We start from the raw sequence: 24408 nt of genomic DNA, 5'->3' as shown, positions 1-24408 counted from the left end.
CCTAGTTAATGGCAGAACAAATGATATATGTGCAGAATTACACAAGCAAACACAAATTTCGTGCACCATTTGAAGACAAAGACTCACCCCGCCAGACTTACACAGTCAATTGTGCGAAACCGCATGATTTGCAGCTATTTTCTCCCAATTCCCTTTCTTTTTTCCTTTGATGAATTCGTCAAGTGTGAGAGCAAACAATAGAGACAGCAGCAACGAACAGGCAGACAATAGCGCTGCCATATTAACAGGCATCAACCGGAGTGGGGGCTGATGACACTCCTGATGAGACATGGAGAGTGGGAGGAAAGTAAAGAGAGAGAATTGAGAGGACGACAGGAAGGGAGACGTGGCGCTTCATCCAACTGTAAAGCAAATTTCAAGAGAAGTTTTCAAACTGTCAGACGAAACAAAATATGAATCAGTGGGGACGAGGCGAATAAAGCAAGTAAACACTCATCTGCCAGAAAATTGAATTGACTGAAGGATTTATCTGTTTCGGGCAAGTTGATCTTCATCGTACCCGTCCTGAAAACAAACAGATGCACCTGGTGATGTTCTAATGCACCAGCTAATGGCAATTAGTCCTCACAGTGAAACCCTGCATTCTCCAAAATACATTTGAATGCTGCTAATTTGCTATGTCAGATACGTTTTGGAAGAAATGTAATTGCTGCCTGGATTTCATTGGCTGGTTTTTTATTCCAGTCCAGGAAGCGTGACCATCTTATACTGCACAGAAGGCATGAGGAGGAAGTGCGGGTGGATGGTTTGCTGAACAAAAAGCTCAGTACCCAAACACCAGAGACAGAGTTCGTGTCCTGTGTCCTGTGTCCTGTGTGTGGTTTGGTTTAGGCTTCTTAAACACTTAATCATGGTCGGGGAAGGATCGTGGTTCTGGTTAAACACTGAATAAATCAACATGTTTTGACTTGTGATTCAAATCATTGTTGACTTTTTCAGTATTTAACCCTAAAAACATCTGTGTATGACGTGTCTTTTCACTTTCCACGTCTCTGCATTTTTGCAATGAATTTGAGACAACTGTACTATGATATTTATTTGCAGGATTAGCTTTTTATTATTACTTGGTATGATTCCTTTGTTTTATAAAAAACGTAGAGACAGGGTAGAGCAGCAGACGCGGTGACAGAAACAGCCCGTGATGACATGCCGTTGAGATCATGTTCTGAAATTGAATTGAATTTTCAGTGGTTAAAAGGTCTGGTGTCCTTCACCTCTCTGCACCTACACACTCCATCGCAGTCTGCTTCTGTTTTTAGTTTCTCTCTCTCTCTTTTGTTTTTTTTTCTGGCTTCCTCTCGTTCAGACTGAGTCATACGAGCTTATGAAAGCCTGGAGATAGCGTTCTGCCAAAACCGAAATCAACTCATTTTTGCACACCAACACACTTGTCATGGGCTTTGTGTTTGTGTGTTCCTAGCCTTCAGATGACTCCCTCTCTCCCCACCAGTCTCTTCTCCCTCCTCTTTTTCTCTCTGCTGCTTCTGAGGAGGAAAAAAGGGCCAAAGTTCCTCCTCCTATCCTTCAGCTCCCTCAAATCTCCTGCTCCATCTTCACTACCCTTGAAATGAGTTGTTTTTGTGGTTGATGAGTCAAGAGTATCACTCGCTGCCACTTCTACAGAGGAGAAAAAACACAGCCACCTACCTTACCTTTTAGTTTTTGTTCTCTGAATGACAAACTCTCCCTATGTGCCTCATGTTTATGCCTCTGTGCTGGCGATAGCTGTGGCCAGAGGCGTTATGTTTTTGGGTTGTCCATCGGTACAAACATCCGTCCGTCCTGTTCCTGTGAACTTGTGATATCTCAGGAACACCTTGAGGGAGTTTCTTCACATTTGGCACAAAACTTGACTTGGACTCGATGAACTGATTAGAAATACCTTCAGACTCACTACATAGTGTATTTATATCTTATATCTTGAGTCTTGACAGACATGGATGCAAACTTCACCTTGAGTGGTTGGAGCCATTCAACACGAGGCGTAATGCTCCTGTGTCTGTGCTGCGTGTGGAGTGTTTTCAGAGGAAATGTAGCATTTGATTGGGCTCTTACTGGCCTTGTTATTTGCAAGCTTTGAGCACTGTTGTTGTTTTCTCCTAGTTAAGTAAGTCGCCTGGCCTCACATGCACTCGCTCAACTCGGGGGAGCTACAACGGCCCTCTCGCCAGCTTCGGTTGGGCTGCAGCCGATGGTAATTTCACCGGTGTCAGGGAAACTGAGACCCCTCTCTTCCCCTTGGTGTGTTTATTTTAAATTAGCGACGGTGTTGTTTGAAAAGGATCTTGGCCATTTGGGGCAAATGAACCCACTCTGATGCCCCATTGGCGACCCAGAGGCACTTTTTCCTTTTTTTTTTTCATGAAATGGCAGTTTGGATTTAAATGAGTTTGTGAGTCCCACTGAGGCGCAGGAAAAGTTCCACAGCTGCAGCTTCAACCCTTCACAACTCCAACAACTCCTCTGTTTCCGTCTTTCGGTTTTGTTTGGATCCTCATTAGCTGATACTTCAGCAACTGCTAGTCCAAAAAAGAACATCAGCAACAAAAAGATAAAAACAGCACAACATGGTGAACATTAATTGACAGTGGAAATTTGACAAGCACATGATAACTCCAAAAAGACATGAACAACTCATACATTTTTATGTATAAGAGCCTGAAACACATTTTGGCAAGTAGAAGGCTTGTTAAATTAAAGTTAGTTGGTATGTGTAGATTTCTCTACATGGGATTTAAATAAGTAAGAATTACTTCTCTAGTATTGTACTCTAAATAGCATCACATCTAAGGAAAATTGTGCTCCATCAAACAAGCTTTCAGCTCAAGTCCCACACGGTCTCACAAGTTTTTTCAAGAAAAAGTCTTTAGTAAAGTTTAAAGGCTTTCAGGTGTGAATTCTGACTGTTAACTTCTTAGCATACAGTTTCACAGGTCAAAATATGAGACTGAAATGTTTTTGATTTCCTGTCTGGTCTTAGAGGGCGAAGCCTCAGCCCCCTTTACTCTGAGATTTCGCTCTGTCCCTCGGAAATTCTCGCTCATCGACCAAAAAACGATGGACTTAGACCGCGCTGTGAGAGACATCCTCCAGAATCCATAATAAACCAACCAATACGACATGCAGTGCCACGAAGCAGCGTGCACCGATGACCCAGCTAATGCTACTGCTAAATCGCGTGTTTACCTCAGACTCCCTGAGCCCTCTTTTCCCCGGCCACAACCAGCTGCAAAGCCTCCTCCTCCTCTCGTGGGGCTTTCCGATGCATAAAGTGCCAGCACTGGGACCAAAGCTTGTTTATTGCAAAAGTGGCTTTGATGGATGACACGAGTTAATGATGTATCTCTGCTTGCATCTGATTTTTCTCTCTATTTACTGTGCATCGTAGCGCTGTGATTCACTGCACAAGCCTATGTGAAAAGCCTCAAAATTGATGTTGTACAGTCAGACAGTACTCACAACCATGTCACACAGTCTATAGGCATCTTAAGTGAAGCCTCAGTGTGGCTAAGGCCAAGTGACACAGCAACTTAATTATTTTTATTTATTATTTTTAATCTATTTTCTTTCCCAGCATGTCTGGTTTGTAAAGTAATGTTTTAAAATAGCAGTCAGACACTGGGCCGGGACAGTTATGAATATGAATGAATGAATGAATGTTTAATTACATGACGCTGAAGATAAAACCCAAGACTTAAAGCTAGCTCGGAGCTCTGGCTGAAATACAGTTTTGCACACCAAACCAGAAAGTGGATCTTTAGATCAGTGTAATCCTCCAATTTTATTATTGTCATCGTTTGGTGTCACATGACGATCGTAAGAGGCTTCTTCAGCCTGACAAGAATAAAATTCCTCGAGCAAACACAAGTCATTTTTTTTAATATTTTTGGCATGAAAGAATATTATTAATCCAAATATCTTATTATCCGCCAAAGATCCATATTGCAAATACTTTAAATGATCTCTTTAAGCCTGTTTAGGTTAGTGAGAATCCAAAACTTAATCAGTCACAGAAAATAATTTGAGAGTCAGCTTAGTTTCCTTTAATAAGTTCCCAGATTTTTGTTTTTTGGCCCCAAAGCGTTAAATTCTGCCATTTTTGTGCGTTATGCAGAATCCATTTTGCAGTTTGACCCAGGTGTGTGCATGCTCTGCGTGTGCATGTGTTTATGCTGACTAGGACGGTCTGGGGAATATCGTGGCGCTACTGTTGGTTTAATGTGTTTGGAGTTAATAACCAGATGAGTGGATGAGCAGGGGAGGAGGGGAGCGAATGAGAAATGGAGCAATTTGGCATTTTGTGCTGAAAAAGAGATAGAGATGGAGGGAGAGATAAAGGGAGAATGAGACAAAGAGAGCCAGAGGGGTAAACAGAAAATGGTCCTTTTGCTAAAACACAACCTTAAGCGCCATGACGGGTTTGTTGCAGTGTGTGTGTGTCTGTGTTTTGGCAGGGGATGCACTATATCATTTATCTTAATGATACAGCCTGCCCACATGAACTGCTGAGACACACACACACTTAAATTCACACACACAAAATAAGTTTAATGTCTTCATTAAGGGGTTGTATCCTGCACAGAAGTCTCTGTGCACAACATCCCCTGGAAATAACTCCAAATAAAAAAAAATGAAATATAAGCCACAAGGGACTTAAATTGTTTGGAAAAGAGAAAAGAAAACTGAACAGAAACGAGATATTATTAGTTAAGTGAAGACAAATATGATTTTTTTTTAAAAGGCCAAAACTGGAGATTACTGTGGGACAAATTGACCTGTCCAACCTGTCCAAGGCAAAACCGGGGCTGAACGATGAACCGTTTTTATATCTGAGGCTGAATTTTCATTATAACTCAAGTGTTTACCAGTATCTTCAGCTGTGGCCAGTAAACTTTTTAATTAATAAACATTCATCCTTATGCTGAGATTGCTGTGCCTCTAGCTAATGCCAACGTACCGTATAAATGTAGTCAATGTGTCATACAACGAGAATGGATTAGTTCAACCCCACGGGCCCATAATGTGTTAGCCTAACTGTAGCCTAGTGGAAACCCACTCTCCACACTTCACATTCTCAAATATAGTTTATAGTCAAACTCTAATAACAGTGAAACGTTCAGTGTCGTGTCTCGCCACAACCAATAATCTATGACATGTTCGCGTGAGCGAATATTGATTTCCTGATTTGTGACGCCGGTTACCGCAGCACACAGGCGATTCAACCAACAGCCGAAACATCATGGCTGAGAAGACAAAGACAAAAGGGCCACCTGTAGGAAAATCAAACCTTCGAATCTGAGAAAAGAGACAACACGCTGCCACCCACATGGCTTGACTGACAGCTGATCTCTGGGGAAGCGCAGGAGCCACTACACAGCCACAAGTGTTCAGCACCAAACACAGACACAGAGGATGCTGCAGATTTCCTCCTTGAGTACAATAATAAATGCTCCTCGCCTTGCGACACTTTCTTACTTCGTATGAACCACGTTGAAAACAAAACGAACAATTGATACCGGGCCCTGTGAAGTGATTCCTTTTTTTTCTCGATAAGTGTTTGACTTGGACACCAGAAATAGATTTTACATCAACAGTCATTTTTAAATCTGTAACCTGAAATGTCATCTTGATGGCAAAAAAAAAATCCAATGAAGATGATTTCCAGCCTGGAGATAAACACATGCAGGCAGATTACAGCATCTGATTTTAGATCACTGCTCAGATGAGAATCTCACAGCCTGGGTTACTCTGATGCTGTGTCCAGGGACCCACACCCGTCCAATGGCAGACATCCGCTTTGAAACTGCAAGCCAACTGTATCCTCTCGCTCAGCTGTGGCAACACTGAGCGAACGCTCTGCCGTCCAAGACAATTATCTGCTTTAATGGATTCAGTTGAGACGGGGCCGACCTGAGATGGAGGACTGATTTATTTCATTCTTTCCTAAAGCAGAGCGGCCAATTATATCGCCTTAACTAGACGTTAGCTTTTTTAGCCGGCTACCCAGGCCCAATTAGAGAGCAGCTGCAGGTGGATTTTAATGGGAGATTGTGTGTGTGTGTGGATTCTCAGCTCGTCTCTGTGTGTCTTTTTTCTCTGTGTTTATACTTTTGCATGCCTCAGCGACAGAGAGAGTTGCTTGGTTATAAGCGAAGTTGCAGAGCTGGAATTTTTTTTTTTTTTCTGTGTTTTTTTTTTTTTTTATTCCCTCTCCGAGCACTTCGGGGTCAGCCAGAAAGCGGCTTTGATTTCCGGAAAGTGCTCTTGTTGTTTTCGCAGCAAGGGAGGGAGTGAGGGAGGATTTGGAGGGGGGTGACATTGGTGCTTTTCCACCAAAGTAACCATTGGATTGTATAGATTTGTGAAGTGCTGTGAGCTGGACCGATTCCTACGTTAACAGGATTAGAACATCAGCCAAATGCCCGTCAGAGATGCAGCATTGTTTGAAGCCAACCACTCATCCTCTCCCTATTTTTCCATCTGACAATCTGTTCTTTATTGGGCTGTCAAATTCAGAATGTGTTCTCTGTCATTTTTTTTTCCCCCCATCCCTGCTGTCACTCAGCGGCTCTTTGACACACATAAATTATACACATTAAGGGGCATTTTTACAGCTGCGCAAGAGTGAAAAGGGAACAGTCGGTGAGGGGGGGCAAGAAATAGAGAGAGACGGAGTATGTATCCCATGCCACCCAGAGGCCTGTGCGAGCAGTAATTGCAGTAGAGTGTAGTTAATGTGGGTCAGCGGTTGAGTGGAGCCCCAGGGGTCAAAAGAAGTGTGGAGGGGAAGGAAAAGTGATGGAGGGAGTCACTGTGAAAGCTGCAGCCAGCCTCGGGTGGAAGGGCTCGGGGTGAAGCTCGGTGATACACCCCCCACCTGTCTCTTTTTTTCCCCTTTTAATAAACCATACTTCCATTCTGCTAGACTTCAGGGCATTACTCCTTTCTCTCAGCCCCACCTCCACCTGCCTTTTTTTTTCCCTCCTTCCTCAGTCTGTGCTGATTCAACCCCAAACAACTGAGTATTGAATAGAACAACATTTTCTAACCTGGAGGTTTGGACCAAAGATAAATCTTAGTGCTCGTGAGATGATTAATGGGATGATTACCAGGACAGGAAAGCAGAAAAACTATGTTTTTGCAACACAAAATTGTGTTTATTTTTTCAGACATTACTCTGCTCCTTTTTCCCCATTTACTGGATATTTTTACCTCAACAGGTCTCAGAAAATAATAAAAAAAAAAAAAGAATATGATAAGGAAAAAGTACTCTTTGGCTAACTGGTCACAAATTATAGACACTGAGTCTGCAAATAGTGTATATATATATATCACTTCTTTGAAAGGATCACAGGTCAAACATTTAGAGGTTTTCCTGCTGGTGCTGCAGCTTCATCCATTTTCCATCTTTATATTTACTGTTATTGTTAAACTCCAGCAAAGCAACAAAAATTAGGAAAATAGCAAAATTTGTCAGAGAGCGTCTCTGAAACAGACAAACATGGGTCACTCTGCACTGTGCCCAGACTAATGAAAGGCTTTTAAGTAGATTAGTTGCTGCTTAAGCTAACATGACCCACCCACCTATTCAGTGGCAGGGGAGGCCGAGATGTCCTCTTTTAAATTAAGCATTACAATAAAAAATTACCATAATGAATTAAATGTACAAAGAAAGTGAAATTGCAGGGCAGGTTGCCACCTCTGAAGCCTCTTGCACCCAGACTGGTCTCACTGCCATGATCAGACTCGAGCAACATGGCCTGACTGGTGCCTGGTTTTAAATAAAAAAGCCAGCATCGACCTGAAATACAAAAACATGAGCCTGAACGCACCTCCTCAACATGCCAGCACAGCCCCCCTCAGTTACTCTGCAGCCCTGCTGACTCGAACAGTGAAGCTGGGGTCGACCTGTTGTTGGAGGGGGTAGATGTGTTGACAGAGCCGGGGGGCTGCGGGTCTTCGCTCAGTCAAAGGCCCCCTTCAGCAGCCATGAAGCATTTATGAACAGGCATCTCCCTCCTCTGCTCTCTATTCCGCTCACAGCTGCTCTTCCTCTCCCCTCTCCCCTCTTCTTCTTCTCTTTTTTTCTTTTTTGTCTTGCGAACACTCTGCCCTTCTTTCCCACATCTCCGTCTGTCTCACTCGTACACACTGTTACACACACACACATCAGCGTCTAATAGATTTCTTCCCTTCAATCCGAGTTTGTGTGTGTGTGTGTGTCTCCGGTGTGTATTTTTGAGTGTCCCTCCTCAACAGCACAAGCAGAGTGTATCTCCCTGTTCTGAGCCCTCTCGGCCTTCAGGTAAATGTTTGTGCTGCGGGAGAAAAGAGACACATACATACAAATAGATGGAAAGAGCTTATTCATGCTGCTCTGCAGCACTTTTTCACCCGTCCAAGGTTGTCGTACAGGTACGTTTCTCTGTAAATAAAATGCGCACATACAGACATAATCTTAATATGTGTGCTCTCCGTGGCTTTCTGTAGCTTTGTGTGAGTGTGAGGCGGGAGTGTGCTGACTCTTAAACAGGTGGAACTGGAACACTGCAGGTAACGCCTGTGTGTGTGTGAGGTCCACTCCTCTGCTCTTTGATCCTCGTCTTGACAGCCCACCACCTGGGACGATCCGCCACACGCCGCATGGCTCCCAGGCCCCGGCTACACCATGGGAATCACAACACACAGCGGCTAACGCAGCGCTTACAGCCAACCCTCCCCTGCACATTATATGCTGTCAGAATCGCTAATGCTAACACCAAAGGCTAACCCTCCCATATACAGATATGCAAAAAAAAAATGCCACCAGAATCATAATTCACAGTCCACAGCTAGCAGCTAACGCTCATACAGTGCTATTGGAATTGCTAATCGCACACAAGGGGCCAAAGATTGAACACAGGTGCAATTGGAATGATAATGTACAATAGTGGGGCAATGCTATAAATTCCCTGTTGTATACACATAACATTCACTCCGCACCGAGCTCGCAGAAAGTATAATGAACGCAGGTAAAAGTTAACGTACCTCGCATGGAAATGATGGCACAGCTCGCATGGCATGACAGACGCCACAGAGACACACGTATGTGCTTTATACACACAGAGACAGAGCATTTTTTGCATGTACATTCAGTTCCACGTGTGTTTAATGTGTCAGCCGGGTGAAACCTCGCAGCAGGTGATCAGGCTCAAGGAGAGACAACTCTAAGAACAGTTTTCGAGTACTTTGAGTATTTCTATCTGTGTCTAACTCTACCTTTTTTTCATTTCCTCTTATTCTCCATTGTACTTTATAGAGCGAAAGATTGTATTTCTTGCTCTGCTTCATTTACTTCATGGCTGGAGTTCCTAGTGAATTTTACACTGAATTTAATAAGCTCATAATCTCCCTGATTTTAGGTAGAAATAATGGATCTCCAAACGGCCTTGTTTAATTCACTGACAACCCGTTATTTATATTATCTCAAGAGTTTTTAAAGGAGTGAAAGAGGTGGGAGAATTAGTAGAGTTTTTAGTAATTCTTCCATTGATCAGAAAAAGCTATACTAAAAGACATAAGCAATAAAGAAAGGGATTTTTTTTATGTCAAAGAAAGGACTTCTATTTATGGGGATGTGCGTTTTATTTTGTTTCTCTATTTTGAAGGATTTTTGTTAGTCCGTTATCTCCAATAGAATTTTCATTTCAATATGGTGACCGTTCTTCACCATCAGCACTTTACTTGCTTATAATGGGAGATTTTTTCCATGTTCCACGTGTTACTGTTTTTAACCCTGTCCTCACTGAGTCCTGTTTTTATCATGATAATGCAAAATAAGCATGAAGCAGAACTCCCAGAGATCTACAGCCACCACTGAGTCATGTGTGTCTACGCCATATCAGTCCGGTGACCTACATGGAATATATTGTAAAAACTTTCACCCAGTGACAGTCCGTCAGTTATGAATAATTTCCCCTCTTATCTCTGAGCCTTTAACTGGTGGAAGCTGGTGTGAAACTCTCGGTGGTAAATTGATACCGAAGTGGCAGAAGCGGGGGGCTTAGGGTTTAGTGAAGTGGCACCCGGAGCTGCCTTTAACGCTGGAGGTCGTAGAAGAAAACACTAAGCTGAGAGTTATCCCTGCTAATACACAGACACTGCACCATCTGAATCACAACACCAATCACGTTGCTGACGCTAGGCTAAGGGCCAACTATTCAACAGCCCTGGCACCCAGAGGACACCGCAGGAATTCGGATCCATTACGCTCCCAGCCTCATCAAAGGGACTCTGGGATTTGGATGCTAAACCTGCTCCAGATGCTCACTGTTGGATTTCACTAAGATGCACTGCAGGGCAAGTGTCATGAGGGCTGATGTCTGCGATATGGACAACAAAACCACAACCAGTCGGCCCTCATTCACACTGAGTTGATTAGTGTCATAAACACAATGGGGAGGACAACAAAGCAGATGTAAACAATGGCACACTCAGGACAAATAAGTACACACCAAAATTAACAGATGAGCAAAGCTGGAGGCAGAAGGTCCAAACATATGAACCTGCAGCAACTGGAGGGAAGATGCTGAAGCCACAGCAGCTGACAAAGGCTGGGACTTTATACTGTGAATTAAAGTGGTCTGTTTACACTATGGCCACAGAAAATACTGCTTTTGTACTTGTAATTAACAGGCAGGCGTCCTTTAAAATCATATCACAGCTCAAACACAGGCCCAGTCAACAGTTTAACCACCGATCTAAACCAGTGTGTAAGTTTTATTTAACTGCGACAAGCAGTAGCTGCTGCAGCTGCTACCTGCTACTAGTCAAGCAAACTGTCACTGCTGAAGTGGACCTCGTCATGGGTGTTTTACATGTTCACGTGTTTGTGTTCACACTGTTGGCCTCTGCTGCATCACGAGGCTTGGGGCTTCGTGTTTGTTCCTCCAGTTCACTAACTCGCCATCGTGAACATCCTCCAGATTTTATAGCTGTCTGTGTCTTTCCTCATCCTTTTCAGCAGGCAGGTTTTTTAAATTTCCCTGTGGCTGTTAGATAATGGTGTCAAAAGTGTCACGAGGACATAAACACAGACAAGAATCCTCGCTGAGAAAGACTTTTCCAAACCCCATGTTTGACATAAATCAAATAACAGCTGCTGTGTATATGAGTAAAATAGAAGAGTCACACCTCTGTGTCTGGCCTAAATGTCCTCTTGCTGTGTTTATCCTGACTGTGCAGGTTTCCATGCTGACTGAGGATGGCCCAGAACTGCACAGTTTCAGCCCCGCTCTGCAGGGATTACACACAGATTAATGAACAGCCAAAACCCCTCTCTCCCTAGCTCCCTCTTTCCCTCTCTACTGTCTCTGCAGGTCTTGCGTATGCACATGCATTTCAGTGCAGATACAGCACTGGGTGTGAGTGAGTGACCGAGTGAGTGAGCAACTTAGTAAGCTTTCATTTACAGGTCTAAAGACGTCAGGATGTCAGGGTTAAACCTGGGCTAAATGTGCATTAAAAGGCTTGTTTTTAGATGTTCAGCTCTTATTTTAACAGTATTTCAGTGACTCTTTCAGTGCGGAGCTGGAACTAACTAAACATTGAAATGGAGTCATTTCAAATTCTGTTGAAGCAACATTTACCAACAGTTACCTAGATGTCGTGCTTTTCAGTCAGGTTTTAACCGAGCCACCTGGATGCCTTTTGACCTGCAAATCACTAAATCACCGGCAATTATTCCGAACTGAATGAGTGAATGAGTGAGTGAGTGAGCACGAGCAATAAATAAATGAATAAATATTTTCTTTAGTGAATGAGTGAGTAAGAAACTGTTGGCAGATTATTCAAGGATTAATGAAGAGGCAACCCCTTTCTGTGTCACCTCCTCTGTCTCTGTGTCTTTGTATTGTCTGTGAGTGCGTGCGTGTGCGTCGCTGTGTGCGCACACTTCCTCGAGGCTCAAGTCATCAGCGTTGAAATGAATCCAAAAGCGTTCTCTTCCCCTCAGCCGGGATGTTTCGTCCTTAACATTCACTCTGCGTCTGCCGGTGTCGACAGGTGATGCCAAGCAGATGAATAGAGAAAATGCTCTTTGTTGCTCCTTATGCTCATCCCCTCTCTCTGTCTCTCTCCCCAGGCTGCTGTTTTGTCACGTTTTATACAAGGAAAGCTGCCCTTGAAGCCCAGAATGCACTGCATAACATAAAGACCTTAACAGGGGTGAGTGTGTGTCCTCAATTCTCCTCTGCCTACTTTCTCCTCCAATCACACACTTACAGCAGCACCCTGAGGCAGCCCCGCCCCAACCTGTGTGTGTGTGTGTGTGTGTTTGCATGTGTGTGTGTGTGATCACACTGATATGCACATCAGTGTGTTGCACTGCTGCCACAGTGCATTTGCAAGCGTGAGAGTGACCGAAAGTGTGGGCAGGTGAGCAGCTGACTGTCAGAGTGAGTTTGTGAAATAAGGTGCGAATGGTTGAATCCATGAGTGAAGAATGTTGAACGTCCCTCTGGAATTTTCTTATAAACAAACACAGTTTTCTTTCAAACATTTGTTTCAGTGTCTCAGCACAGGCGACGCTCTCTTATCGTTATCCTCAGGAGCCTCTAAAGTTAGCCATCCAAGCTAACAGTATTAGCCACTGTTAATGGCCACTGAGCCAGGTAGCACAAGTGCTAGCCCCTATACTAGCATATCAACAGATATCAAACCATAGCTGGTTTGATGTCAGTGGAGGCGGACGGGGGACCACGCCGACTCCACCCAGTGTCTGAACCACTTGTCCTTTCATGGGGTTCATCTTTGGTGCTAGATGCAATCTCCCATCCACTTTGAACCTCTTCACACTGTAGACACTATCTTCTCAGCTCTGTTGCTGGCTCTTACATCAGTGTAATATCGTTACATGCGTAATTCACCCAGTTCAACATTCAGACCTAATCCAACCTTCATGCCCCATGTAGGAGAGAAGTTAGCTCTGCCTTCACACAAGTGTCACGACCGCCAGCCAGTGACAGAGAAGCTTCTGAGGATAAACCTGGGAGAACAGTCCATTCATTGTTTCTTAAAAAAAAAATCTTAAAACCATGTTGAATGTGTTTGCTACCTTTTGTCTGATTTAATGCAGAACAGTGGCTCGCTGCTCGTTTCACTTAGCTTTTTTCGCATCATGTGTAAAATCATCGCCTTCTGCCGTGATGTGTGTCACATCTGCTTGTGCTCGTTCCCTGCATGTTGGGGCAGAGTGCTGCTGTTGGTCAAAAACACTTCAGAAATAAGTGTTTGCTCGTTTGCTTGCATCTGTTTCTGCATGTCTGAGCGCTCGTGTGTAGCTTGTATACTACAAAGGAGTGTGTTGATGCTGTGGCGTTGCCTTTCATGCTGTCTGCTACATTCTCCGCTATTGTTCCCCCCTGTAGCCCAGGAGAGCGATAGAGGAAGTGGGCCGGAGCTCGCTCACACTCTCGCTCTTTTAGCCCTGGGTGGATATTTAGAGGCCCCCAGATCCCTTCGGCTCGGGCTATTGGCTGCTTCCCCGCCTCTCTCCTTGGCTGCGCTGGCTAACTGGAGCCTCATCAGTTGAGCGCCTGCACCCGCTTGCTTCTGTCAGTTGGATCAGCAGATAGCCCTCCTGGGCAGGACGGGGTGCGAATTCGCGTTCTGCGAATCCCACGAGAAGCTGTACGTGGGATTTGTGCTCGGATTCCCGATTCGGAGTCAAGCTTGTTGTTTTGCACGGAGTCACCGTGTTAATTGCTCGTGGAATAAGTATGTTAAATTTGGTCTGTTTTCCTGCGCCGTGAGAGTTTAGTCACTTATCCCTTGTTGGAGGTGTGAAACAGCCCTGGGGAGGACACATACTGCAGCAGTTTCAGGATTATAGGAACATGAAATCGCCTTCTTCTACACCATAACACACTCCCTCCCTCTCTCCTGTCTGGTCATCCCTCCTCCTCCTCCTTGCTAGATTCTCTCTCCTGCAGCTTCTCTGGTTGTTGTGTTTAGGGCTTTTTGAAGTCAGGAACCAATAAATTTGAATTGTAGTAGCTGGCAAGGGAGTAAGTTTGATTCCAGATGTGGAAGAAACATGATAAAGTCAGAGGTTCTTCCACAAAAGGTTCTTTATCAAAGAACAAAAAAAAATCCCAGTGTAAATGTTGTTTTCTACATTTATTGACATTTACAACAACCCAGTAAGACATTATGATGAAACTGGGTGTCGTGTTTTTCTCAGTAATGGTAGACTAACAAAAAAGTATGTAAATTCTCCTTTTATTGCTGCACTCACTAAACGAGAAAATGAAACTATAAAATAAGCAGCCGTGAGATTAAATCTTTTACTGGGAGAACTGGAGATTTCAAGTCCCCAGTAAACTCATTTTTGTTCTTGATGGTGCAGAAAAGCTTCTGAGAGGAGGCGAAATTAAAAATGTCCATTGAAACTCACACGACATTGATGAACAGCACAATGTGTGTGTAATTAAACTGCATCAAATTCATCATGTCAGAGCAGGACAACAGTGACTGGATGACATCCGATTTTTAATAAAACTCTAGTGTTGACAGACGGAAATATACACACAATAAATACAGTACACTCTCAAACACACACTCGCAAAATACCGAATCAGTAGTGACATAATGACAGATAATTTAAGAGGTTTGTGCAGGGTTTGTTTATGATTTTTGAGCAGGGTTTTTAAACTGGCTCCACCACAGCTCAGAATAAAGAAAAGGGCAGGAAAAGGTGAAGGGAAGAAGTTAAAAAAAAAAAACAGATGATGAGGATGCTGGATTAATTGCTGAACGAGGAGAGTCAAGACAAAAGGAGAGCAGACATAGAGAGGGAGATATTGAGCGGGAGGTTAGCAGAGGTGATGGGCAGATGGACAGGAAAAAGGTGGAGTAGAGCACTCCAGCACGCTCGAGGGCAAAGCAATAAACGGGCTGCAGTTAAAAACCAATACCTGCTTATTAACTTCCCCACTCTCCTGGCTTGTAAAAAGCCAGTGGAACAATGTTTGTATTGGCACTCTTCCCCTCCCTCGCTCTATCTCTCCTTCCAAAACCAAGGCCCTAACAGGGAGAGATGCAATCAGCGTGAAAAGCTGGATGGGGGCCAAATTGGAGAAAGGGGCACCGGCATTGGCAGCGCCGACTGGCAGCCATGTTGGTTTGAGGCAGAGGCAGTTGACTGGCTGCCATTTTTTTTTTAGGAGGGCATTAAAATAAGGGGTTTTGTGGTTTGTGTGATGAATCTCTCCCTGAACGGCACTCTGAGAGGTGATGACGGTGACGAGAGAGAGGGATTGAGGTTCAGGCTTCCTCACCGGATAAAACACCGGAGTTAAGAAAAAAAAATAACAACGGCAGCGCAGCTTGTTGCCTCTCTGCCAGCTCCCAGCCTCTCCACATCTCTCCATCTCTTTCCATCACTCTTCAGCTGTGTTGGCTGAAGATTTGTCAGCGATCTGACAGCACATGTATACCAAATGCATGTGTATGTGATTTTATGCATGCAGGGAGTGGATATTTATGTCAGCTCCAGACCTGTCTGTCATACTTCAGTGATGAAGTAATGTTTCCACAGCACGTACAGGTCAGAGCAGGATTTGGTTGCATTACTAAGACTTCTTGTTTTCACTTTTACAGATTTATATTTAAAAAAAAGGCTCAGAGGTTTTTTTTTTCTTATATATATGAATAAGATTGGTCCCAACGCAACCAGAAGTTATTGTGCCTCTTGCTGTAAGAAGACACTGATCACTGTAGTTTCCAGTAAACAAAGTCATCTTGTGATGAGCGCAGCTCGGAAATGCTGTCGGTTATAGAGAATCTGTGGAAGTAAACAGGCTGTCATTACTGTTATGGCTTCTAACTTGTAACCCAGGGCAGTGAGGCAGTAGAGTATGTAAAGGATTTCACTTTGCACAGCTTTATACAGTGAAGACAGAAAGAAAAGAACAACAGCAGAGAACCATGTCCAGATGTTCTTTTTTGTTTCCCTCGGACAGAGTCACAGAGAATTTCACTTTTCCAGCATCTTATAATTCAGATTTTTATTAAATGTTATATTTCATATGATGACAACGACATCTCATTATAAACTACCAAATTCTTTTAAAAAAAGTTATGCCAGTCAGGATTTATTTACGACACTTTCACTTCCATCTTATTTAGGTCGGATAAAAATGGAACATTAATGTTATTTTTTCTCCTAAATCCTGAAAACCATTTTCAGACTCGACTGATTGGACATGGACACTCGCGTAGGATGTCTTCGTCTCTCAGACAGTTCGATAAATTAATCCAAACGTGCATGTTCTCAGTCAACAAAGCTGCATTCACTGCCACCTCAGCAGGTGGATTCTTCTATAGAAAGTAAAAAAGAAAATAAAAAATAGATTTTTTTCTCAATAGAAAACAAAAATAATGAGTCATCTGCATGACACACACACACAGAGGCTTTTCAGTGAAGACGGGTAAGAAAAGAACAACAGCTTTCACTGAAGTTGTTTCTAATGACCCGCTAATGAAGCTCGCGGGGGGTGTGTGTGTGTGTGTGTGTGTGTGTGTGTGTCTGCGTGCACATGAGTTGCCTGGAGAGCCGTGTGTTCATCTCTCCAGCCCTAATAGCACTAGTGAGGTCTAAATACACTACACACACACACACACACACACACACACACACACACACACACACACACACGCAAACAAAACCCCTACCATAACCCATCTATCGTCAAAAAGCATGCCCTGTACCCCTGGAGCGATTTAAAGCCATAAGACCCGACCCCTGCTGCCTGGACTGATCCACAGCCCTGCATGACTCTTTAACACACACACACTTATACACATATTTTATGTGCACACAAGCATATGCCCCAGCACAGTCTGAGTTTATTGCATTACTTTTTTTTTAATTTCTCCCTCCTGATCTACTCCACCCTCCACGCTGACACAACACACATGCTGAGACACACACACACACACACACACCAGCTACACAGGGCGAGTTAAAGCCTGTCAGCCCGCCTGTCAGACAAGGTTGTTTGAGATTTTCCACTAAATTGAACTCTTTCATTAGTGGCTGACAGATGTCTAAATGCCCGGTGTCTCCCCTCTTCCCCCACTTCTTCCCCCGGCGCCTGCCGAGAGGGCCCCGGGGCCGCTGTTCCCCGTCTGAAGCTGGGTGAAGGGGATGGAAAAGATGGAGGGATGAAGGGAGGGGTGAGAGCTAATCTAGGACGTGTCCTCTGGAGTGCCCTCCAGCTCGGAGAAGTTCAGTCCTTTATCCTCATTTTCTTTCTTTTCTCACTCTCTCTACCTCTTGCCCTCTCTCCATCCCCTCCCTTTCTCTTTTTCTCTTTTGCCCTGTTGAATCTCTCCTTCCATCTTTCTCCCTCTCTATCTCTCTTTCTCTTTGAGAAAAAGGATGAAACGCTCTTTGATTCACAGCTTCTCTCAAGGATATTTCATACTGACAGTAAGGCAGAGGGGAGGAAAGGGGGAGGGTGATCAGGGTGCTGGGTGGGGTGAGTGGGGGAGGCAGGTCGGGGTGGTGGTGGGAGATGGGGGGGGGCTTCAGACGCGATCAGTCGAGCCCCATCCTCTATGTGGGCGGATCAGAGCGTTTGTCGAGCGCCAAGTTTGATAAGAAGCGTGGGGCTCATTAAAAGCTGCCGTCGCACTGAGACCACACACACACACACACACACACAGGTCCCCACCTCCCTTACCTTTCTGCTGGCAAGATAATTAGTGACGCTCCGCTGCCAGAATACAGGCGCAAGGTTGTGTGTGTTCGTGCAACCAAAGGCACATCAAAGGCCCTCATCAAAGTAAGTGTGATCTCCAGCAAGGTTAAGGTTTAAAAGCAGCAATTTATAATCCAAAGACATAAGTCATTTAATCGGCCATTTATTATTTCAAGTTGGTGGACGGAGCCGCAGATAGCGGCACAGACTGTAAGTGATAATGTGTATTATCATTTTCAGTGATGTGAGAAATCATATTCTTTCATGCAAAAGCTCCCGTGGTCTGAAGACTCTGACTGTTCCAGCCTTTGAAGGGAACTTGTTTGCTCGCTTGAGAGATGACGGACTGTGACGCTGCGGCTGCTTTCACTCCGCAGGCCTCCGTGTTTATATGAACTCACGATAAAAAACGGTTTTCTTTGACTGACGATGCTCGTGTTTGAAAGTGAGCCTAATCTGACGATCCGTCTCTGTTCACATTGTACCGAAATGTGAGGGATTAAAACCAGAATTGGTGCGCGCAGAAGTTAGCTCCAGTCGTGTTGTTTTACAGTTCTGCTTTTCAACAAGGAGGTTTGTGCTTTCCTGAGTGCCGTTCTGGTTTGAGTACGTTGCCGTTTTATCGAAAGTGATAAGAATTATGGACAAAAATAATTATTTAAAGCTGCAGTGTGTTAAATATTGGCTGTGTGTAACATACACTGCTCAGAATACTAAAGATAAAGTTCCAGCTTTCCACAGAAACATGTCCGTTCTTGTTTGGGTAGAAAAGCTTCTCAAACTCCAGTTAGACCACCTGATACCTGTGCTCTCAGCTGATACCTGTGCTCTCAGCTGGTACCTGTGCTCTCAGCTGATACCTGTGCTCTCAGCTGGTACCTGTGCTCTCAGCTGATACCTGTGCTCTCAGCTGGTACCTGAGGTGGAGTGGAATCTGATCCAAACAGCACGGATCGATTCCGAAATAGCTACTGAACGTAATGAAAGCAAATCCATCGTGGCAGCAATGCAAGCAAGACATATAACCCATCAGCATCAGCCTCATTCATCAGCTGACGGATACCTGGGCGTACGCTCAACTGTGCAGAAGTGTGTGTTTTCAGAAAAGTACTTGTTAGTCGCTCAGCGAGGGGAGGAATGCTTCATGTCCACAGCCTGTCAGTCGATGTGTGTTGTTTGTTCAGGTGCGAGCCTATTACACATATCGCTGCTCTATCACAATAGCTCTCCACGCAGCACTTAAGAAGCAGACGAGCCGACTGGCAGGAAAAAGAGACGAGGTAACTCCCACTGACTGATAGACCAGCTGATCTACTCTACAACCCCTTTAAAGTTTTCGGCAGCTCACCGCGCCACAGACGAGCTCCCGTGAAACCTGACCGCTGTAACCGCCCAAGGACTCGGGAAGCAGTTGTAGGTGGTGCTAAGTCCGAAACAGCGGAAATATGGCAGGGTTGGATATTAAATTTCTCATGTACTAAGTCGTGTGTCATCAAACATTTATGTGTTATAGCCTGGAGGATATTATGCAACAAGCTGAAAGGTTAGACCTCGGACAAGTGGTTTATAAAAAGGCTGAGAGGAGGCGGCTGATCAGTAGACAGCTATTAGAGCAGCGTGCACCAGTGTTTTAAATACGTGTGTGTGTGTGTGTGTGTGTGTGTGTGTGTGTCCTCATCTTTAAATCCTGCTCGGCTCCTCACAGATCATTTAAGTCCAGAAAAACAACAGTAGCTCATTCACTGCAAACACCACACACACTTATACACACAACCATTCCCACAGCGGTGTCATTACAGAGGCTCATTATCGAAATCAATTCAATTAAAGGCTGTAATTGCTATAGTGGAACCCAAATGCTATCGCAAACAGGGCTGAAGGAAGACAAACCTCATCGATGCGCCGACCCTCAGAGTGTGTGTGCGTGTGTGTGTGTGTGTGTGCGCGCGCTTATTTAACGAAAGAAATATTAATCGCTTGTTTCAAATTAACTTCCCTCACCCCTCTTTTCTCTCCGAGTTGGTGGCAGTGTTTAAGCATATTGATTCATCGGGAGGGGGCGGGGGATCGAGAAAAGGGCGGAGAGGGAGGGTGGGAGGATGGGAGGGTGTCTGTAAATGCAGGCTAACTATGTTAAACACTTAGAGTAGTTAGTGTGGAGACGCGACACAGCATAGCTAATGCCAAATCCCTCAATCATTCTGCTCACACACGTTCGCTGGGTTAATTGTTTACCGAGCTAAATGAAGTGGGGATAATGTAGGCTAACTGTGCGCTAAGCGCTGCTAAGACGAGGGATATTGTAAAGGACAATTTGATTTATAGTCGTTTGTTTGCTGAAAGGAGAGAGAGAGTGGAAGTCACATTTCATCTGTATCAAAGTGTTTGTCAGTGATGGGAGGAAGCAGAGGGTGCTGTGATGTAGAGTTTGTGTTTTACTGATGTGAGCAGCCATGTTGGAAACAAGAAACTCAACTGTACTCACACAAGTTTGCTTTTTATTTGTGTTTTTTTTTTAAGCCTCTGGTTTTACTTTAAAAACCTCATCCAGGCCAGAAATGTCACAGGATGTTGCCAGTTGATCCATGAACACCAGCTAACAGCGAACATGCCTCTGAAGGTGTGAGGAACACGTCGTAAAATCATGACACACTTAGCAGTTTGGGTTTGAAGTCCACATCTGAGACCAGTTTAAATGGCATCCTGAAGGATTTATAATTCAAACAGAAACAAACGCACCAGATTTTATTCTTATTTTAATGAAGTCAGAATCAGATCAGGGAAACAGGATTGTAGCAGTGTGGTTAAATACCACAGTCACAAACAGAAGTGTGAAATGTCTGCAACCTCTTTTCTTTCATGTTTTCCGTTTCAAAGTCTGAACAGCGTCTGAGAAATATGAGTAAAAGATGCACAGAATTCGTCAGTGACATATTCAAGTCTCTGCTCTTTCGTAAGTAACAGCTCTGAGAACACAATGTACGGATGTAATTACACGTTTATTTTCCGATTTAACTTATGTGTAATGACTTTTATCGCTTTATTATTTTTTGAGTCTGTAAATGACGTGATGTCTGTACAGGAACCGAAGTATCAGTGAGTGTTTTCTAAAAATGCAGGTGAAGTGTTTTTTGTGTTATCGGTGATGATCACTGTCTGGAGGTCATGCGTGTGCTGTTACGCCTTTGTGGGTGTGTGTGGGTGTGTGTGTGTGTGCGCCTGCTACGCACATGCCCGTGTGTCTGTGTGAGTGTCTGTGTGTGCGGTAGGTCGTACGGTCTCGTTCACTGATATTGAATCCCGACTGCGAGGGCCATCTGTCTGACTTTGACCCAGCAGCTCACCGTCACACCATCAGAGAGGAGGGAGGAGAAGGAGTGTGTGGTCGCCGACTGTGTGTGTGTGTGAGTGAGAGACACAGGCAGACAGACAGAGAGAGAGAGAGAGCGCGTGGTGTTTGGTACCATACAGTATGTTCACTCCCCGGTTTTTGGCACACACACTCTGGTCATATGAACTTGGCTGTTGCTTTGAAGGTGCCAACTGCTGGCTAAGGGCACACACACATCGACACATCGTCTTCGCATACACACTCCTTCCTCAACACACACACTCATCCTATTCCCAGCATGAACCTGAAGTTAGTCCTCTGGCTCCAGGACAAGTCGACCTCTGACCTTTTAAGCACCAGGGCATTCCTGGAAGACTTCAGCCAGTGAGATGAGGCGACAGGAGATAGCATTAACCCAAGAACAGCAGTTAACATTTAGGAAGTGTAGGGTTTCCTGCACCCGATGTACCAAGAGGGACTATTTAACGGGCGGCCAGTTGGGGCATGTGGGGCGTGGGGGCGTGGGGGTGGGGGGTGTAGACTGCCTGAAAGGCGGCCAGGTTGCTGGGAGACTCTGTGCATGATGAGGATATAAAGATAAAAAAGCTGAAAGGAAAAGAGGGGGGGGTGGGCGGGTGGCATTTCATCAGCTCGTCTGACAGATAGACACCTCGCCTCAGACAGGACGGGGGGGGGGGGGGGGGGGGTGATTAAAGAGACTGTCCCATAACTGGAAGGTCGTAAAATCCATCCTGGCTGCCCGCTGCACTCTGATCCCTCTGGTGTAATGTGGACCTTATGGCTTCCCTCATGCTTAAACATGTTCTGGTGATTAGACACAACTTTGCCTTGTCATGCTCAGTATATCAGTCTAATCTAAGCACATACACATACACATTCATATACATGTAACCTTTCAAAGCACCAGCAGCTGCTGAAAGTTGTATATAGAGCTGTAGATGTTGGTGAAAGCTTAAAGATATAATCATGATCCTGTGGTTAGTATTCAACCGCTACAGCTTCCATGAGGCTTTGACGTTGTGCCAGTGGCTAAAACTCACTGGATAGAAAATGAATAATTGAAGTGAATGAAATGATGTTTTGTTTTGTTTTGGGCGAGCTAAAAAAAAAAAAAGGAAAAAAAAAAGAAAATCTGAGCAACACTTTTTAATGTGTCACTGAGCAGATCAAGTATGAGTCACAATCGAGTGTCGAAGACGTTACGAGTGTAGTCAGCAAGTTTAATTTAGGTACAAATGAACCAATAATCACCGATGATTCTGGTGCACGTGTAGCAGCTGCTCGAGAACTATGAATCCAGATCAGTTTTATAGCGGGTTAATAAATATAACAGATTGCTCTGCTGTGATTGTGGAGCAGCTAAGAGGAGCTGTTATTCTCAGCAGTGTAGTTCTTAAACAGTGACAACATGGCGGCTCAGCAGCTCATTATCAGCAGAGTGAGTGTTGACTTCCAGTTTGCACATTAATATGTAAATGAAATGTTAATCGATTTTCAAAGGTGTGCATTTATCATGTATTTTACAGCAGCGCCCAGTGTGACTCAGTCAATCAGAACTGAACTATGCAGCTTGTAATAAGGCAATTCAGGTGCTCTAAAAATGATTAAAAACAAATGGCGACACTTTATTTCAAGTGCACTGCGGATGCATTGTGAGCAGATAATAAGCTCCTTAAAGCACAGGCAAACTTTTGCAACTTGTCAGTAAAACATCAGGAAATCACATTCAATTCAACTTTCTGTCATTAAGTGTGCAGCTGCCCTGTAAAGCGTTCAGCTCTTTTTTCTTTTTTCATATTTTGTAAATCGTGTTCTGATTAATTATTATGTCAGCGGCTTAGAGCGGCTAATGAGGACCACTTCAATTAAAGATTTACCAAAGAAAACAGACTCAGCTCTTGGAGGAGCGGAGAAGACAAAACTAAAAACAAGGTTTTTGGGACAGGAGGAGGTAATAGCTCTTATGTAGGATGTCACAGGTAAACAGGAAGTAGATTAAGCAGCCTACTGACTAGACAGATACATTTGTAAAACTAAATGCCAGCGCAGCATCAAGCCGGCTCCACACATGGCTTTACGAAGTGAAGTTTTTCGTTCTCTGTGCTTGTTATGAGCCTGAGCGCGGCGAGGACTTAGTAGTTTTGCCGGGCTCCTGCTGAGCACATAATGAATGGCAGACTGCGGCTGTGGGCCTGCCAGGCAAGAAGAAACAGCACTGTGGAATTGTGGGGTAGCAAGAGGAGAGTCTTGCTTTGTGGGTCTCGGCGGGAGCTCGCTCAGATCAAACATGTCGACAGCACCGCCGCCCGCCGGGCATTCTCGGTAGACAGACCTGAGGAGGAGGCGCCTGAAAGCCAGACAGAGTTTTTGTACCTGTGTTAGTGTGTGTGCGGTTTATGTTTGTATACATGTGTGGGGGTGTGTGTGCGTGTGCGTGGCGGCTTTTGGCAGTGCTTTTTGAGTGTGAATGACGGCAGCACGGCGGATGCTGTCATGGTTTTTGTTTTTTTGTTTTTGTTTTTTGCCTTTAGAGGACAGACTTTGAAATGGATTAACAAGAACTGACTTGATGTGACTTCCAGGTTTGCTTTGACATGACTTTCCTCCTTTTGATGTGGCTTCAACCCACACTACACACACACACACACACGCGCGCACACACACACACACCTCCTCCTCCATGTCCCTGCATCTGTCCTTGTGTTAGTGATACTGTACTAAAGCTGCAGCCTGAAGGGTTTCCTGTCTGTCCTGCGTCTACAGCCCTCTTCCTTCCATCTGTCTCACTGTCTCTCTCTTGGACCTTTATTCTTCATCCTGAACCTTCGTCTTTCTCATTTTATTTTTGGCTGAGCTGCAGCAGCGGGGCCAGCCCTATAAACCTGAACGCTTGTCGCTGACTGACTGAGTGACTCAGTATTTTCCCGACTGGCTGCTGCTCTTTCAAAATGAATTGACCGTTTCTATTTCAAAAAAGCTCCTGGAGACAAATCTAGCGACTTTTTCAACAAACCTCAGCGGCGCTCTGTAGAGGAGAGTCGCCCGTGTTGCCCTGCGAGGTCGTTTCTTTACCTCTTTGTCTTTTTCGCTTCATTGTCTTTATATCCTCATATATTTTGTTCCTTTCTTTTTTTCTGAATTGTCCTTCATGTAGAAATTTGCAGATGCTGCTCCTTGTCCTTCCTCTCTTGTTTTCCGTACATGCTGCCATTCAGTAGTCACACCTTGAATTACTTGTTTTGTTCTGAGGGAGTCAGTGACGGCTGACTCTTCGATCTGCAGTCTGCAGTG

The 24408-nt window shown here is 44.4% G+C and overlaps 1 protein-coding gene across 15 annotated transcripts in view; it reads left to right on the top strand.

Moving 5' to 3' along the window:
- Positions 1–24408, top strand: part of celf2 (cugbp, Elav-like family member 2) — a 168268-nt gene that overhangs the window by 106299 nt on the left and 37561 nt on the right. For all 15 annotated transcript variants that reach the window (XM_041029668.1, XM_041029671.1, XM_041029661.1 and 12 more), the window contains one exon: positions 12143–12225. In XM_041029668.1, the coding sequence (XP_040885602.1) occupies positions 12143–12225 (83 nt within the window). The remainder of the gene's footprint in view (positions 1–12142; positions 12226–24408) is intronic.

Source organism: Toxotes jaculatrix, chromosome 22 (assembly GCF_017976425.1).
Source record: "Toxotes jaculatrix isolate fToxJac2 chromosome 22, fToxJac2.pri, whole genome shotgun sequence".
NCBI lineage: Eukaryota > Metazoa > Chordata > Actinopteri > Toxotidae > Toxotes > Toxotes jaculatrix.
The sequence above is the reverse complement of the archived record's forward strand: the minus strand, read 5'-3'. Positions and strand labels throughout refer to the sequence as shown.